The sequence below is a fragment of the Strix uralensis genome, chromosome 10 (genome assembly GCF_047716275.1).
Source record: "Strix uralensis isolate ZFMK-TIS-50842 chromosome 10, bStrUra1, whole genome shotgun sequence".
Taxonomy (NCBI): Eukaryota; Metazoa; Chordata; class Aves; order Strigiformes; family Strigidae; genus Strix; species Strix uralensis.
The window spans coordinates 14492083-14510340 of record NC_133981.1 but is presented as its reverse complement, the minus strand read 5'-3'; the positions used below and the strand labels follow the sequence as shown (position 1 = coordinate 14510340).

Sequence of the window (18258 nt, the reverse complement as noted above, 5' to 3'; positions counted from 1 at the left end):
ATCTATTTTTATTTTATTGTTCAGGCAGTGTCTTAGTCATTTCCTTGCACATATGATCTTGATTTGGTTCATTAAAGCAGTGGCAGGTTCAGTATGTGAATTTTCAGGACGTCTTAGATGAGCACCGATTCCTCCTCTGTCTGCTGCTGAGCTGAAGTCATTAACAGGCCCCAGAGAAGTGTTTCCAACCCTCGCGCTTCCGTACTTGTCCACTTGTATTACTAACAAGCACACAGGCCTGCTCATTTCTCTCTCTTTAATACAGTACTTACCTATTAATCATCTTATTGTGCTTTTCTCTGTGTTAGTGTGATTTATATTCTTTTAGCACTTCCTAAGTTTCCCAGTCAGTGCCTGAGCATTCCACCAGTTAACTGGTCGGGACTACACAGCCTGGAAAGAAGCAGCAGACTGTCAAGTAGGGTCAGAGAATACCAGATGATTTAGTTCAAATAGAGTTTATGCACTTTTTTCTAGTCGAGTTTGGACTCTTCTTTTTAATACTTCTTTTCTCTTGTGTGGTGTTTGAAGGCTGTGTGGCTGAGGAAACCCGGTGGGTGCTGCTTGTCAAGTAGCTAGAGATCTCGGCGGGGGTAAGGGAGGCAGTTCCCTAGCGCTGTTTTCATTATTGTCACAACTGCTGTACTCACATTAACAAGTGGAAATGAAAATGAGAGCATAATTTGCAAACTGTCTCTCTATGAAGCAAAATTTTTGGGACAAACAAAAATTATTTATTCCCGTTTTTATACTCCTTTGCAGCATAATCCCCTTTGTCAGAGTTCAGGGCAGCTCTGGCTGTTTTTTTGGAGTTGGGCAGTGAAGCGTGTGACAGTTATGTGTTCCAGAATGATGCAGCAAGCTTGTGACTAAAGTTTCGCAGAGCAAATCGAGCAGGAATAGTTTTTTTTTTCCCTTGTGGTTAGCGGGGAGCCGGGGCCCGGGGCCCCTCGCCTGTAGCACGGCCGTGCCCCCTCAGCGGCTGCGGCCTGGGGCGCCCTCTGGCGGCGCCGCAAATGGCTCCGGCCGCGCGTCTGCCCGTGCTGCGGGGCGGGGGCGGGGAGGGAGGATGTTTCCCTGGGAGGAGGATTTCCTCAGTCCCCTCTGGCAACCAGAGGTTGCTCTGCTGCTTTGTTGTTTCGCTGGGGGTTTTTTGTTTGGGTTGGTTTTTTGGTGTTTTTTTTTGATTCCCCTAAAGGAATAATATAGACCGGGATTTAAAAAATTACTACTATCCTGTCCAGTCATCACTCTAATAATGTTTTATATATTGCTTTACCTTTCCCTTAGGCTTTCTCATTATTCTTCCAATTAGAATGAACTGACAGCTAAAGGACAGAGTGCAGGAGATTTTTTTCTTTTTTTAATTATTTTTATTTTATGAACCTATCAAAATGCTTGGTATCCTTTCACAGTCACCGTCGATTTGAGACCCTCTGCTAAATTCCCTGTATCGCTAAATTTTTTACACAAATAAAGCTCCTGCAGCCTTTAGGAGATTTTTTTTTTTTCAGTCTGAGTGTTGATGGAAAAACTTCAGAATTATATAATCTCACAGCAGACCTGCCTGATATATGACCCAAAGGTAGAGCTGTCTGCTGGTCTTTAATTTCACATACCCTAACACATTCTTCTTGAAATCACTTCCTCTTTATGCCTTAAAGGAAAGATTCTTCATTATGAAAGCTGTGGGAGTATTACATGCTACAGCTAATATTACTAATATATTCTCTTTTTTTATGTTTTTGCAAGAACAGATTTGTGAATTCTGGGAACCTAAGTCTAAAGCCAAAAAAGACCACAAAACCCATGGCTTAATCAGTTTTGAGAATGAGGTCCTGTCTGTTCTTCCCTGGCATGTAAATTTAATACTTTGCCAGGTGACCTTTAAAAAACAAGGTGCTGTAGCCAAGAGGATACTTCTCCAAAGTGTTAGCTTTTAGCGATGAATAAAAGTTTAGAACAACTCTGTTTACTTGGATCATTTCTCCTGTATTTTTAGATTCTATTGAGGTAGCTTGCTCAAAGACCCATCTTGTTTCCCTGGAGTATTACTGATGTCTTAAAACACCCATCACCCTTTTTTTTTTTTTTTTCCAAAGCCAGATAAACTGTTTTGCTGATATTAATAACCATGAAAGTAGAGCAACTATTTGTCTTTGTATGTTGGTGGGTGCTTTAGATATAGTGGTAGATGATAGATGACCGTATACTTACGCGTATCTAGCTTGTGGTAGTATTTTGAGAACAATGTCTGTCTGTCTTTCCATGTAACTGGAAAGAATTTCTACTTCCCAATTCATAGAACCATACAAGAAAAAACACTGAACAAGCAAACAGACATAATTTGACTGTTTGTAATGTCATTGAAAATGGTATCGGTAACATTTTTGGGAAACATTGTGAAGAGAGGTTGAACTTGATGTAAGAATCAAACATTGCATTTCCTCCTCTTTTTCCTTAGGATATTTCTTGAGCTCAAAGAATCTTGAGTTTAGTCCTGGAGAAGCAAGCTTTCTCCTTCTGAAATGACAGGCCACTTGTCTAGGGTTGTGCATTAGATCTGTACTACAGACATAGCAAAATAGAGATGTATTGTCTTGAATGATGCTGCTCATAGTGTTCAGGAGGATGTACTTCTCAGTGGTTCCTATACTCGTCCTCTATGTTCCCTTTTTGATCCTTGTGTTCATAAATAACAATTATTTGGCAAGTTCCAGATGTTGAAGTGTGTGTCTGGCAACACAGATTGGATGTGTTACCTTTTAAGTCCCTGGATATGCTCATAGGAATACTGTTAAAAAGGTAGCTCATTATTTTGTTTATACTTCTGTATTCTTCTTACTTAGTGCAGGTAAGATGCATTCATTTTCCCTCGTTTTATGATCAAAACATACAGTTAACTTTTTAAACTTGATGCGGTAAAGACAACTTGCAGGTATGGCTGCACGTGGAAGAATTGGAACTGGAACTGCTTCACAGCCAGGATTAAGTACGCAGCATAACCTCTTCAAGTTTCTAATGATAAAATTTCCTGTCTCCAGAGGAGGTACAAGAAGCAGACCCAGGCACTGGTGCTTGAAAGCAATCATGCCTTTTCTTGTTTGCCTGCCTCAGAGTTTCTTACAACAGTTTGCTCAGTTACTATAACATTAGCCATTGAACTTATAATTAAATAGTAATGAATCATGATGACTTAGTGTTTGTTTCTTTTCAGTTACCCATGGATGTATAGTCTCCACAATCAAACTATTTCTTCCAGATGGAATGGAAGCTCGATTGCGATCAGAGTAAGAATAACTATCTATTCATGTGTAGCAAAATTAAGCTACTGTATGATGGGAACTTGATGGATATTATGTTTAAAATCAGCGTAGGAACAGTTTATTTTCCTGTGATAGTGGAAAGAAAGTTACTAAAGCATGGTTGCTTTGCGGACATTGTGAAAAAGAAATATCATTTCCTTGTCACTTTTAGAAATTAAGACATCTATGAAAGAACAAAAAAGGTCTTATGAAGTTGGGCTTTTCTGACTGGCTACGGTTTAGTGTACTGGAATGGGTATTATAAACACAAGAATATAGGAAGAAAAGCAAATGAGCAAATTCTCCTTTGCTGTTTTTTTTTATTTCGGATTATTATTTTTGCTTCTTGAAATGCATGTAGACTCTACTAAAGTGGGGTTAATGGTGTCTCTGTACATGAGTACACAGAATACTGTTTGTATTCTTCAGATAAGTAATACAGTAATGTGTCCTTGTCTTGCTGTTATTTGGTGTCACAATGAAATAAAGCTTTGCCTGGCATGAGGGGGAAAAAATATCATAAAATATGTTGAACGGAATAATGTTTGAAAACTCAGATGAATATTGATAGGGTCTTCTGTGTATATGTGCACATTTTGGAGAAAATTTCATAGTAGTAGAAACAAAAAATTTAAACATTTTGTTTGCAGTAACTGAGTGTTAATTACAGATGACATAATTTTAATCATCTTTCATTCTCAGCAGTTGTATGGTTTTGATTGCATATTTAAATATTCTTTTATCATTAGTATCCAAAAATATTTGCATGAAACTTTAGGGTGTCTTTGCTTCTGGGAAGATAAGTCAAAATAAATTATTATGGGAAATTTTCCATGTAATTGCATGTCTTAATAAGAAATAGTAGAAATGTATGGGATTAAATTTTTAGTTCTGATGAATTTGTAAAAGTATGACATTTGTTCTAGTGGAGCGTACAAAATTCTATAAGTTAACAAATATTTTACTGTTTGTTTGAATTTGTAAATGAGTATATCCACTGCCTTTTCATATAATTTTGTGCATGCAAGTTGGTTTAAATCTTAATAAATCAGTTTTAAAAGAATCAAATTATTGCATGACTACTGAAATATAAGTTGGTAAAGAGAGTTTTTAGAATGAACCTTGGATTTATAATTTGAAAATGGTTCAGATATTTCAATTAGATTTCAGATTCAATAGAAAACATTGCTCAATGTAGTATTAACTGATTTTGCACATTTGTATATTAACTCTTCGTTTTTATCTGAGGAATAAACTTACACAAAGCATCTTGATTAAATGCACAGTACTAGAGATCTTCTGGATTTTTGAATTGCTGTTCTGCACTTTACATTAACCTCCTCTTTAATTTTTTTTAGCGTTATCCATGCTCCATTACCAAGTCCTGTTGACAAGGTAATTCAGTAATTTGCCATTTTCTGCCTTATTCAGCCACATGCTGTTTTCTGACTTGTTGTAAAGATGAAGAAATGGTGAAGTCCAGTTACATTAGACGTTTTCCACTGCCTGTTTTTACGTAGTTTAATATTCTGAGTGACATTTAAGGGAGAGAAGGCAATGCAGTATTGCACTGTATATTTTTAACGTAGCTTGACTTCTTATAGTACGGCACCTGAAACATGGCTTTGAAAAAATAAAAAATAAAAATTGATGTTAAGATGGTTAAATTTCCAGGTACAGGTTGACTGACTAACAGGTCACGAGTATTGCATAATTTGATACTTGATCTGTTCTGTGACACCCAAGAGTAGCTTGTGATTTGGTGTTTGGGTGAGGTCTGTTGTCCTTGTATCTTTTTTTTTTTTGTGGAGGAGAAGCTGCACTGCACAGGCTGGAAAGCGCTCTGGCATGTACCAGAGGAAGACTGAGACCAGATCTCTCTGCTCCTCTTGTATAGCTTGAGTCACTCGCTGTAGAGTCATGGAGTCAGTAATGTCCAGTATAATTTTTAAACTTAATTTTGAAAATACAGGGAACTTGTAGAAAAGCTGTTAATAGATACACGTTTGAGAGAAGTGATCAGAAATTGATTGTGTCTCTAGCCTCTAAAAAGAAGGATTAACTTAAAGGGGTTTGAATCAGAGTTTTAAACGTGAAGAACAAAATTTCAAGAAACTAAGGAAACTTATTTGTGAAGTCAGCAGCCTGTGGAGTTCATAGACTTTGCATTTCAGTTGAGGTTTTGAAACAGCTTCTGGAACTTGAATCCAGGGCAAGGGCAGAAATTCTGAGGAGGGACTGCAGGTATAACTGTGTGAAAAACAGCTTCAAAATTATGTCAGTGTAGGAAGAGCCTACAAGAATTAGTAAATAAATAAATTTGCCAAAAAAACCCCACAGAACAACCCCTTTCTTCCTTCCAAGTCCAGAACATTTTCAGTTATGATTAAAGATAATATAGGTATTCCCCAGATCTGAAATAGATACTTATAAAGGGGAATGATGAAGTTAATGGCTACTAGGTCAACAGGAAGTGTGTGATTGAAATGTGTGTGAGATGATGACATTGAGTTGGAATATGAGAGACTTTATTTTCAATTCCGGAAGTCCCCAATTTCTGTTTGTCCTTAGGTTGAATGGTGGCTTCACCTTTGTGCACCTTGTTTCTTTTTTGTCAGTTTAATCTCAACTGAAACAAAAGCCTTACACTCTTTGGTGCGTTGGTGGTTCAAGAACTTGTGAGGACGTTAACACAGGGGGGCCTTGGGAAGCTCTGTGATAAAACAAAGAATAAATAGTAGCAGAACAATAAATGATTAAAAATGCCATTATTAGATTAATCTTAAGTTTACATTCATGACTAGATTTAAATGATGAATTCTGCATTGTTTGAGTTTAGTGACAAATCAAAAAACATTTTGCTTCTTAAATTCTCTCATTTTTCAGGTTGCTGCTAACACTCCCAGTATGTATTCTCAGGAATTGTTTCAGCTTTCACAGTATCTACAGGTGGGTTTTCACTAGTTTGGCTAAATACTTAATATTTATTCAAAACACAAATCTTATGCTCCGTATGTCTTTGGCTTGCATTTTGTATACCGGAACATGATAAGCATTTAACTATGTTTTCTGTAGTAAAATAATGTAAAACATGTTGTAATTGGACATAGTATAATACTATGTAAACTTTTGGTGGTTTGTGTGAGTAGTATTTTATTAAGAAAACATGAAAGCGCCCTGTTTTATAGAAGGTTCCCTGAATGCTATATACCTGCTTTTCCTGGCCTTTCTTCGCTCCTACCTCGCTGTCCCCAATTTTCTTCTTACAATATTTTTTGTCGTCCTCCATTGCTGTGGATGTACTGTGTATGTGTATAAAAGTTTTGGTAGAACAAAAGAAAGGCAAAACAAGAGATCATTTCACGTGTCAAGAACTAGTTTGTTGCTGTGAATATAATTTCTTAGTGTGAATATTTCTGTCCCTGTGTCTATTGGAAAGTAGAAAGAAGAGGACAGTGCTGGCAGCTCTTCTTCCTCATTGGCATCACAGCCTTTCTGTGCCTGCTTCGGTGTCAGTTTTAATAGGTGTGGTTTTTCCTAAGATACTGTGTCACAAAAGGGTTAGACTGCAAAATGGCAGCACATTAAAGTGTGTGCTAACATATATAAATAAACTCTTTAGAAAGGATCATAAAATCAGCTTTCTGGAAAAGATATGAAAACATTCTTAGTGGTAAATTCTATCTAGGTTTAGTTTATGTGTAGTTCTACTGATTTATTTTTCCTGCTTTTGTTTGGTAATGGCAATTTTTATTCACAGCAATGATGAGGCTTTTGAGACAGATATTAATTTTATATTTATTTGCTGACATAGCAGGAAGCAGCTCAGGCAGATGCTCTTTCTTGGAAGGCCAAATATGTACTCGCTCACCAATCTGTTCACTCCCTGTATCCTGGAATTGTTAACAGAGATACTTTTCTATCTTGCTGTCAAACAAAAATAGTAGGTCTTGCTTGGCATTTTTCTTTTGTGACCTGATTTGAGAATGAACAGGTCATTGCATGGGAGCTGCCAAGCTGCCTTTTGGTGTTCACAGTTTTGTTACTTGAATAATTGACAAATGTCAAAGAGTCTTTATGTCTTGGAAAGAATAACTAGTTACAATGTGTATTCAGCATGTGCAACATATGCATGAAGAACTAAGGTTTTCAGGAACCTGAGGTTATAGGATAACATTTTTCTAAATAAAATATCCATATTTTACTCATACTTCCTTTTTCTTCTTGTCTTTTGGTATCTATTATGTTACCTCTTCTTTTTCTGAGTTCTAGCTGAAGTGACTGGTGCTCTTCTCTCTTCATAGGAAGCCTTACATCGGGAACAAATGTTGGAACAGAAGCTGGCAACCCTTCAGCGACTACTTGCTGTCACGCAAGAGGCTTCAGATACTAGTTGGCAGGTATCTGCAGGCATCCTTTTCCTTTATGGACTGAAATATGCAGTGGCATATAAATTTTAGCTATTAATTTACCAACAATAGGGGAAAAAGCAGCAGAAGGAATAAAAAGCTTATGGTGGTTCTCTTATACTGTACAAAAGATAACATTTAATAAATTTAATGATTATGTACCAGTTTGAAATAACTATTAGTAATAAGTACTCCAACAAAATTGAAGTCTTTAAAGCAGCACTCTACTGGAACTGCATAAAGCACATGTTAATACTGAGGTGATACTTCTTTTCTGCTAGGCTTTAATAGATGAAGACAGGCTGCTATCAAGATTAGAGGTTATGGGAAATCAATTACAGGCATGTTCAAAGGTAAGTAGTTCACTTAAAGTTGAATGCTAGGAATGCTGAAAGATATCTCTTTTGAAGTGCTTTGAAATTAGCTAGTTATAGGAAAGCAGTTGGAACATAAACATTCCGAAACGAGCCAGTGAATTTTGATAATCTGAATATCATGAAAACAGTAGCTCTATTCTGTATTTCATGGTATTACTTTAAATCTAGATACATGGGTATTTTTCAGCATTTTTTCAGTAAACTGATTTGTTTTGTATATGCATATAAATATATATGTAGTGAAATGGAGAAAAGGAATTTTTGTCGTCGGTGAGAAGCAACCATCCTGTCCTGTTTCCTATGCATGCTACTTTCCAAATAGGGATTTGAAAAAAGATGTTATCAATGTGCTGTCTGACATTCAGAGACAGACTAACATGTATGCCCTGCCCTGATTGTTGTTTAGGCCACCTGTGCCTGCTTTAAATTTTTTAAAAATGTTATTTTATTTTTAATTCCTCTCAACTACCTACATTATAAGAACTATTTTTGCAGGTCCTGTTCCTCTTGGAGGTCTTTCAGATAGGATCTCATAGGTTTCTGGTTTGTCAAATTGTAGGTCTCCTAGGCTTGACGTTGTCTTAGCAGCATCCAAAAAAAACCCCATAGTTACTCCTATAATCAGAACTGATCATTGAATGTGTGCTGTCATACATAGACTTCAAAAAATAACTGGTTTACATCCAGTCATGTCAAGAACCTTTGATCGCTGATCTGTCCATAACATTTTCCCATTTACAAGAAATTGCTAAACGTTTTGGAATAAAACAGGTCTTATCACAATCTAATATTTTACTCAGCAAAATATTAATTTATATTCTGTCTTTGTATCTGAATTATCTTATATGTACAGAATCAAACAGAAGACAGTATACGGAAAGAGCTTATAGCATTACAAGAAGATAAACACAACTATGAGACAACAGCCAAAGAGTCCCTGAGGCGGGTCCTTCAGGAGAAAATTGAAGTGGTCAGAAAACTGTCTGAAGTGGAGGTATTGAAGTTTCATGCCTAGTCTTCTAGAAATGCTGAAATAGTTGAAACTGCTGCTACTTAAGACTCCTGTTTTGTTGCCTGTAATACACCAGTATTTGTTGTGTTGTGGCACTTGCAGTATAATAAGTAGTAGTAGTGTGTATTTCTCCTATTGAACAATACTTAGTTTCTCACTAACTGTTTAACAACCTATTCTTTAAACTCCTTTTTCTGCCAGATTTCAAAATTCATAAAGCTGTCTTACAGAAGTTACTATGTGTGGGAAATAAGTGAGTGGGAAATGACATGCATGCATTAGTAAAAATGCTGTTAGACCTTGTTTAAACTGTAAAATTTATGGAAGCATAAGCTTAACTACTCATACAGATTGCACTTCAGAATGAGCTTTTAAGATTACAGAGTTTTGGATACCTTCTTCAAATAAAATATCTCTTATTACAGTCTTTTCCTTTATTTTCTCTTTCCATTATCATTGTTTGCTATGTTCCCTTAGGCCAAGAAATATTGTGAGACGAAATTAAGTGTACAAAGTCTCTATCCTCTTCATGCTTTTTAAAGAATGCAGTGTATATAGTGCTCTAAGAAATAACCTTATGAGATTAAGTTAAATACATCTCTTTATATTGTAATAGTTCTTGACAGGTTTGTTAAGGCTTAGACTTTTAAGTTTACTTTTGGCTTTCTTCTCCTTTCCAATCCTGTACTAAGAGAAGAATGTTCTGACCTATTTATTCTACTTTTTCTCTTTACTTTGACTCTTGGGAGGGAAATAGTAATTTAACTTCACTAAGAGATTTGTTTGAGTGCTTGCTGCCATATAGTTTTCTCTCCACACAGAACAATCATTGGCTCATGGTTGAAAGTTGTCTTTTAATAATTATTATATAATGCAGTTTTGAATGCACTTTTGTTTAAAAGTGTTTTGGTCTGTTACGGTGGTGAAGTCAAACAGAACTTGTTACCGGTAAAAAGAAAAAAGTATGACTGTAGAAACAAATCTTGAGCTATGAGGAGGAAACTCTATAACCGTTTATTATTTTATATCACTAGCTGATGTAAACTTCTGGAGCATTCCTTGCTTCCTGAAGACCCAGCTGCCTCTTGAGTCAGGGGATCTTAGTTTAGATGCCTTTCTACGTTAGAGTACAGAAAAAGATTTAGAATGCTTCCTTGGAGCCATTTGGCTTCTATAATGTGTTAAATCTTCTTTGCGGTGAAAGGTATGGTGAAATCTGTATGTTACATGGAGTTACAGAATACAAAATTTTCCCAGTTTAGCATAAAACAGAAGAGAATGGGAGAGATGGACCACATGTTTCAGTTCTTTATTCCTATTAATCACAATTAATTATATAACCTCTTGTGGGTTTTTTGGTTTGGGGTTTTTTTACACATGCCTGAAGCCAATATATTATCACATAATCTGTTCTTGAAGCAGAACATTTACAACAGCTTGTATAGATAGTGTTTTTACCAGGACTTGATTTGTTTGGTTAGCATTAATGTTTAGGGTCAAAGCAGTTAAATATGAGTTACATACCCTGTTTTGAAAAAACAGATCAACGTCAGTGTTTGGTGGATTATTGGTCTCTGGTTTTTATTTATTGTATAATAATACTACCTTACAGCGGAGTTTAAGTAATACAGAAGATGAATGTACTCACCTGAAAGAAATGAATGAGCGGACTCAGGAAGAATTAAGAGAATTAGCTAATAAGTACAATGGAGCTGTAAATGAAATTAAAGATCTTTCTGACAAGCTGAAGGTAATGACAGAACTTCATCTGACTTACAATGATATTATAATGCATGGAACAAATACAATTTACTTTCTAATGTAGCAATCAAAGATTAAGAAACTTTTTAAACAAGAGGTTAATGAAAGATGCATATCATCTTTTACATATTCTTTTGGTTTACGTTTAATGTACTTGAGACTGTCATCATGAAGTTGCTAAAAAGGTTCCCTTTTCATTCACTTTGAAAGTTACCATGTTTTTAGAGCTGCGATGTATTTCTATATAAAATTATGGTATAAAACTTTATATTCAGCTGCTTTTATCTAGACAAATAACTTTCAATCTAAACATCTTAGAGTTAATGGGAATGAAAACTAGAAATAGAAATAAATTTGCATTTCATGTTGCCTCTTTGTGTAGTTACAAACATAACTAGTCTACCATGTAGAAATAATATGGCTCAGCTTCCAGGGTGAAGGAGTGTGCTATGAGGTTTGTTATTAAACTAAACGTCTAAGTATATTCATATTTAAAGGTACTTTATGCTGGACAACAGAATAATCACTGTATGATAAAGCCTCTTCCCAAAGAGACTTCAATCTAGAAAAGCAGAAGATATGGAAGAGGAAGGTGGTAGTGTTCTCCTTGTAGACCTGAGATAGTTGTTGCATTTGTCTTGGATGAATACTAGAGTTTGAACTTTGGTTCTTCAAGTCCCAGTTCAGCTCCTCAGACCAAAGACTTTTCCTTCCACATTAAAATGTTAAATTGATGGTCTTAAGGCAAATGGTTTCCCAATTATGAGTTAATCACTGATAATGGTGAGTATATACAGAAGGATCAAAATTGAAACTTATTACTTAGCTTTGAGAGAGGAGAGTCTTTGAAACTGATTATCATGAAATCCATCAAGGAAAAAAATGTGACTTTCAATCAAGTTGGTCTGTACAATGTACATTCAGTTCAGAAGGACTCTTGGGTTTTCATTGATTTGAGATGTTGGGAGGCTTTGGGTGTTTCTTAGTTCTTGGGCCCTGGTACTGTTCCTGTAAAATTTAGGTTATTAAGATACTATTTGTATATATTTATTATTTAAGATATTTTGAGACTCTTTCTCTTTGTTACTGTGCTTGAAGAGAAATTTATAGAAAAATAACAATATAAAAATTTTGCATTGTTTCCATTTTCTTTATCTGACTAGCAAAGAAAGCTACTTACGTACATTTAGTTATACAAAAATCAAGGAAATATATTTCTTTACATGTTAATTTTGATTTGTTTGGGGATTTTTTTTTGATCTTTTTGAGCAGGTAGCAGAAGGAAGACAAGAAGAAATCCAACAGAAAGGACTGGCCGAGAAAAAAGAATTGCAGCATAAAATAGATGAAATGGAAGAGAGAGAGCAAGAGCTTCAAGCAAAAATAGAAGCGTTGCAGGCTGATAATGACTTCACCAATGAGCGGCTAACTGCTTTACAAGGTTAGTCACTAGTGGGGAAGAAACTTGGATTATTTGTTTTTCTTTTAATCTGTGAAATATCTTTTTCTTGGACTTCTGTTTACAGTACGGTTAGAACATCTTCAGGAGAAAACTCTTAAAGAACACAACAGCTTAGGTAGGTGTGATCAGTTTCTTGTTTCAAGCTAGTTTCCAGATTTTCTGGTCAAATACTTTTATTATAATAATTTCGTAGTCTAGGCGTCTGGCAAAAGAATAATACTTATCCCAGTAATGCATTCTTCTTGGTATCACTTGTTAACATTGACAGACATGTGGCCCCAACAGAATGCCAGCAGAGGGCACTGCTGTTTTGAGTGTTCAGGCAGTGAGGGTTCATTGCGCAATTTAGAGCTCTGTTTGTGCCCCCGCAGCTCCAAGATTTTGAAGGTTTTTGTATGCATATATATATATAATGATTTTTTATATATATATATGTAACTGGCAGTAGCTCTTTGGATGCTAGTAACCTGTTATACATGATCAACATGATCTGTAGCATAGGAAAGTACATTAAATTTTGCCTATTTTGTTTCATTAGATTAGGTACTTAGAAGGAGGAGGTAGTATGAAAAGTCAGATGCATTCCACAATGCTGTATTTATAAAGAAACAAAACCCCAAACATGTTGCTTGGTTCCAGAAATAATACCCTTTCTTAATCCTAGGCATACAAGTTGATGACTTCATACCTAAAATTAATGGGAGCACAGAGAAAGGTAGTGTATCTTAAGGCTACCTTTTGTCTTATGGTTGATGTTTGAAGTTGAACAAATTCAAAATGTTATCTAAAGTTTTACTTTGAATAATATTCTCTTTTAAAATGAAATTGAATTTGACCACTCCTCTGACCAGCATTTTTGCTTAGACTTTCAGTCTAGGTGTTCTTACAAAGTTCTGTAGACCGTATTTGAACCAACTTGGAAGTCGTCTTTTTTGGCTTGTGTTTTGATGGGCTCTCACTGGAATCAGTAGGAGTCTACTGAATGATGTCAGGCTTGTGACACAAGAAAGTGGAAAACTCATTGACTTTTTTCCTCTTAATTTTGTTTTCCCTTGCAACACAGACATAAACCATTTTTCTAGTAAATTGGGTATGGTAAGTAAAGTCAGCAAAACATTTTTTTTCTAACTATAACGTATGAAAAATGTGAGTATATGAAGTATATAAATAGTGGAAACTAACTTCTTAAAACTCAGGAGTGTCTTTATGTAAAACAGGAATGAGTACAGATTGAACTAATGGATGGGCTTTTTTAAAGACCAATTCATTAAAGCTAAGTATTTTAGCTAATTAGTCAACATACACTTAAAGTTTTTTGAATAAAATTGTCTGGTAAGAATATGCCTAATATCACACATTGCAAAGGTTATTCCATTTATGATACTAAATTGTTCAATTGGCTAAGATATATTTGTCCTCTTATGTTAATTTTAAATTTTTCCTTGATGTAGCTTTCTTCAGCATTTGCTGTGTCTTGCTGGATAGCAAAAGCTCTGAGGAATGGTGGTAACATTACTTGGAAGCTTAGGCCATCTATATAGAGAACTTGCGATTTTAGTTAATATTTAGAGTGGTTAAGGATTACTGTATATATTTTTGAAACAAAGCTTTAAAACTTTCTATGCTCTTACTCTTAGCTTGTTACCTTTTTTTTGTGTGTTACAAATGAAGAGCTTCTTAACTAGGGAGACCAATAGCAAAGTAAAAGAAGTTAATCATGGCATAACCTCACATCTAGCTCTTATTTGGAGCAGGAGGACAGATCCGTTAAATGCTGACAGGAACTGTACAAAAACCTCCCCTTAATCTAATTACTAGTTATCCCTTAATGTCTTAGCATTTTAGGCACTTAGCTGTGATGCATGCTGAGATTAGCAAGCAGGGGATTTAATGCCTGTTCCCAGTTCTCTGGACTGCCATACTTTGTTTTTAGATAGATTGATCCATCTTGCTGATGCATAATTTTTGGTTGGTAATAATCTTAATGCTTGATAGAATGGTTAAAAAATAAATTTCCTTTAAATTGTTTAAAAGTCTTCCACCCCACAAAATAGTTAATTTCTTTACAAAGCAAAACTGAGGTACTATGTAGGGATTGTGATTATTCATTCTAATCATGTAAACTGTAAAAAGACTGAAAGTTAGGTTGTTGGAGATTATTAGAAAAACATGGAATACTGTGAACAAAAGTAGCCTAGAGCTAAACTGAAACATTTAGTAAAAGCTTTCAAGCTTTGAGTGCAAATACATACTGTTTTATAGAGAAATGGTTGATAACATCACACTAAATATGATTCTTTCTTAATCAAACACTTTTTTGTTTTAAAATTGTTGGTAGGAATGTCTTGTTTTTAAAATACTGCTACTTCTTATTAGTCTGAGTTTAAAAATTGTCTCAAGTATTATTTCAAAATTGAATTCATTATTATGTAATAATAACATACCATTGTGTCACTGATATTCACCTTTTGTCAAAGTTGAAGAAGCAATCCCTTTTTGACTTATTTTGGATTGCATAAGAGTCAAAATGTCATCTGGATGGATGCATGAGAATATGGGTTCCTCCATCCTATGAGTAGCAGTAGAACTTGTGCTTAAACCTGGGAGTTCAGGAAGCTGTCTGCCAATTTCTTTATGAATATAGACAACATACAACTACTCATTCAAGTTGTCTTTCTGTGTGTTTATACAGTCTATCACCTTTTTTTTCATGTACCTACCATGCTATTTTATTATTCTGTATTTTAGCGTAGTTTTCCGTTATTCTCTGTGTTGTACCACATTCTTCTGCATCTCTGCTATACCAGGTCCATCCACATTTCTCTGGCATTTTACAGTTTGCTGGCCTGTGTTCTCTTCATGACAGTCTGTGCCTTTCTGTATCTTCCTGTCCTTTATCTAGCCCTCCTATGATGACAGATGGCTGGTAATTTTCTCTGCCAGATTTTGGATTTTGTTCTCTTGAAAGCAGCAGGAGGCAGTTACTGGGTTTTTTTGCTGAGTAGTCTTGCATTATTTTAGAAGAGCTAAGAATTTAGGGTTTATAATGTAGATTCAGCAGCTTTGGCAGTGAAAGAGGTTGTAGATACTTTGCATAAGGAAAAGACTTCACAGTTGAAGGCAGAAGACGGAAATTAATATTTTTTTTTGGTGCTAAATAAATAGCCTATAAGGGAATAAAAAACTGTTTCCTCTGTATACCAACGTATACATACCTTCCCCCTCCCTTGCCCTGTCAGAAGAAAGTGGTAAACCCATGTAAAATGAGTATGCTTTTTAAGGTTCCTTTTGTGTGTGTCTCAAAACTTCAGGTCAAGTCCTCAAGGGTATGTTTATAGGCATACTACTTAGCTGTTGCAAGAATAAGGATTTAACGTTACTTTTTCTGTGGTTGTCCATAACATTAAAAGAACTGTACTCTGAGTAGAGGCACTAAGAACTCATGTTATAGTCTCTCTAGAGGCTTTTTATAATAAAGTGTATTAAAATGATGATGGTTAGGCATTCATTTTCTCTCCTTGCACATATGAAAATTCTGGTGCAGAAGAGAGTAACTTCCTTATACATCAAGCCACTGATAAAGGTTGTGTACAACTGAGTTACTGAAATAAGCGGTATGTTTCTTGGTGAGTTGTACCACACCTGGCTTTCATATTTAAGTTTTGTGAGCCATATATTATTTAAAGAAGCACAAGAGAAATTTGTATACAGTTACTTACAAAATCAGAGAAATTTGCATACAGTTACTTACAGGATCATGTAAAAAAGCTCAAAAAAAAAAAAAGTTTAAATATGGAAAATCAATGTTATAGCCATGGTGCTGTCTTTTAAAAGCCCTGTCCTTGTGGGTTAGAAAAAAGTTTACTTTTTAGAGTAACTTTGAGATGTAGTAAAGCTTAGTATTAAATACTGTATCTTAACAGCTAAGCTGCTGCTATCAGAAGCTAAGGGTGGAATAATTTTGTTAAAATGTGACACATTTTGCTGGTTTGTGTACTTAAAAACCAGCCTTTTCAGGTTGCTAGACTCTTAAGGTCAAAGGATTTTTGAGGTTCTTTAGAAAGGAAGTGTTAGCACCTTTTAACTTGAAGAGATGCAAGATTTTAGTGGGGTTGGGAGCTGAACATGGTCAGATAGAAGGACTTGGGTAAACCTGGGAATTGAGCCCAGTTTTAGGATCTCTGCTGTAGAACTGTCCTTTCAAAAATTGTTTCTGTGCAGTGAAACTTTGTTTAAAAACTAAAGGGAGATATTCAGCAACAGTTTTAAAATAAATGTTTTTCATTTCAAGAGGGTATTAGATATGAAGAATAAACATGAAGACTAAAGAAAAACTTACTAAATGACCTTTTAAAGCTAATAAAGTGCTGAAGAATATAGGTTAAGTACATGTGTTTTAATTCTTCAGTGCTGGGATTTGGAATGTCCACTAATCCATGTCTTATTATGAATTAACAAATGGGAGGGACTAGAGGCATCAGTGCTATGGAATTGCATGTTTCAGTAGTGTATCATCTTATGTATTCTAAATTTATTGTGATCTTAAATATCACTTATGTGTGTTAATTTTTTTACCAAAAATATGAAGCTCTCAGTGGAAATTTAGTGGAAGTCATTTGTCACCACCTAACCTGAAAGAGCAATACAGCAAATGCCAAATGCAGAATGTTTGGCCTTTTAATGATTGGTTCTTGCTAAATTTTGTTAAATAAAGGTGTTTTTTTAAAATAGTTTCTATTGAGGTAAGGGGCTTTTTATTATGCTTAAGAACTGCTATTAGATTTTAATATTTAAAAGTACCCTTTGAGAATGCAGTTAAAGTACTTCTTTCTTCTGATCAGTTCAAAAGAGTAATCTATTTTCTAATACCACTCAGACATCATTTCAATTACGTCTTGTCTAATTGCATACTAACTCAGATCTCAAAAGTTCACTGTAAATACACAATTACAAATATTGTTAATATACTTTTCAAATTCTTTGTTGCATCAATTTGAAAATGATAAGAAGATGTAAACTTAAGTGTTTCTTTCTTTACTAGAGCACTTTCTTTCAAAGAGTGGAGGGGACTGCACTTTTATTCATCAGTTCATAGAATGTCAGAGTGAGTACAAGAGTGTTCATCACATTTGCTTTAAAAACAACAAAAAACCCCAGAAAAGGTGGATAAAAAACAGAATTTGTCACTACTATTTAAGAGTTCTGTAGTAGCAGAAATTTTCTAAGCATAGAATTGTGGCATTGTGATATTAAGCAGATGCCTGAAGTAGTAAGAGGATATCTTTGCTCTTGCAAAGCGATGATCACATTGTCTCTTCTTAGCAGTTAATTCGTTATTGTCCTCTGACCAGTAAAAGGATGGTAATGTTGCCACATGATATCTAAAACTGAGTGTAATTTTTCAAGAAGTTGGAAGCCTAACACTGTCAGTTTGAGCAAACATCACAGGCAGCACTAGGACAGAGATAAGGTAGTGATGCCTTTCTTCATTTCACATATCTAGAATTTATCTGATAATTAAAGGTCTTACACATTCTTCAAATTAGTTATTACAAAGAACAAAAAGGAAAACAAAACCTTAATTTTTATGTGGAAATCTATGAGATTTTTTAAGAAAAATCAAACATAGATATGCAGTACCAATCTTTAGAAAGATGTGTTCTTCTTGAATGAGAAACATCTTCTTCAAAGCAAATGGCTTTTGAAAATGAGTAATGAAATGGTGCAGTCTGCATATCTATGATGAAAGAAAAACTGAAAATATTAATACTTTTTGTCCAGTGAAACAAATATCATTAGGATGAAGAGAGAAAAATGCTATTAAGCTTCAACGAGCACTCCTTAGTAGCATAAAGAATTATTTTTTGACTTAAGAGTTTACAGAAATTATGTATCTAAAGTTGAGCAGAAGAAATACTTATAAGCAGAAATA

At 35.0% G+C, this 18258-nt stretch overlaps 1 protein-coding gene across 29 annotated transcripts in view; it reads left to right on the top strand.

Moving 5' to 3' along the window:
• Positions 1 to 18258, top strand: part of SLMAP (sarcolemma associated protein) — a 91698-nt gene that overhangs the window by 38604 nt on the left and 34836 nt on the right. For 9 of the 29 annotated variants that reach the window (XM_074879295.1, XM_074879279.1, XM_074879280.1 and 6 more), the window contains exons 4-14: positions 3218 to 3290; positions 4664 to 4700; positions 6192 to 6254; positions 7610 to 7705; positions 7996 to 8067; positions 8945 to 9085; positions 10716 to 10853; positions 12137 to 12305; positions 12391 to 12441; positions 12991 to 13041; positions 17368 to 17430. In XM_074879295.1, the coding sequence (XP_074735396.1) occupies positions 3218 to 3290; positions 4664 to 4700; positions 6192 to 6254; positions 7610 to 7705; positions 7996 to 8067; positions 8945 to 9085; positions 10716 to 10853; positions 12137 to 12305; positions 12391 to 12441; positions 12991 to 13041; positions 17368 to 17430 (954 nt within the window). The remainder of the gene's footprint in view (positions 1 to 3217; positions 3291 to 4663; positions 4701 to 6191; positions 6255 to 7609; positions 7706 to 7995; positions 8068 to 8944; positions 9086 to 10715; positions 10854 to 12136; positions 12306 to 12390; positions 12442 to 12990; positions 13042 to 17367; positions 17431 to 18258) is intronic. The other 20 variants (XM_074879304.1, XM_074879292.1, XM_074879285.1 and 17 more) reach the window with 5 other exon arrangements.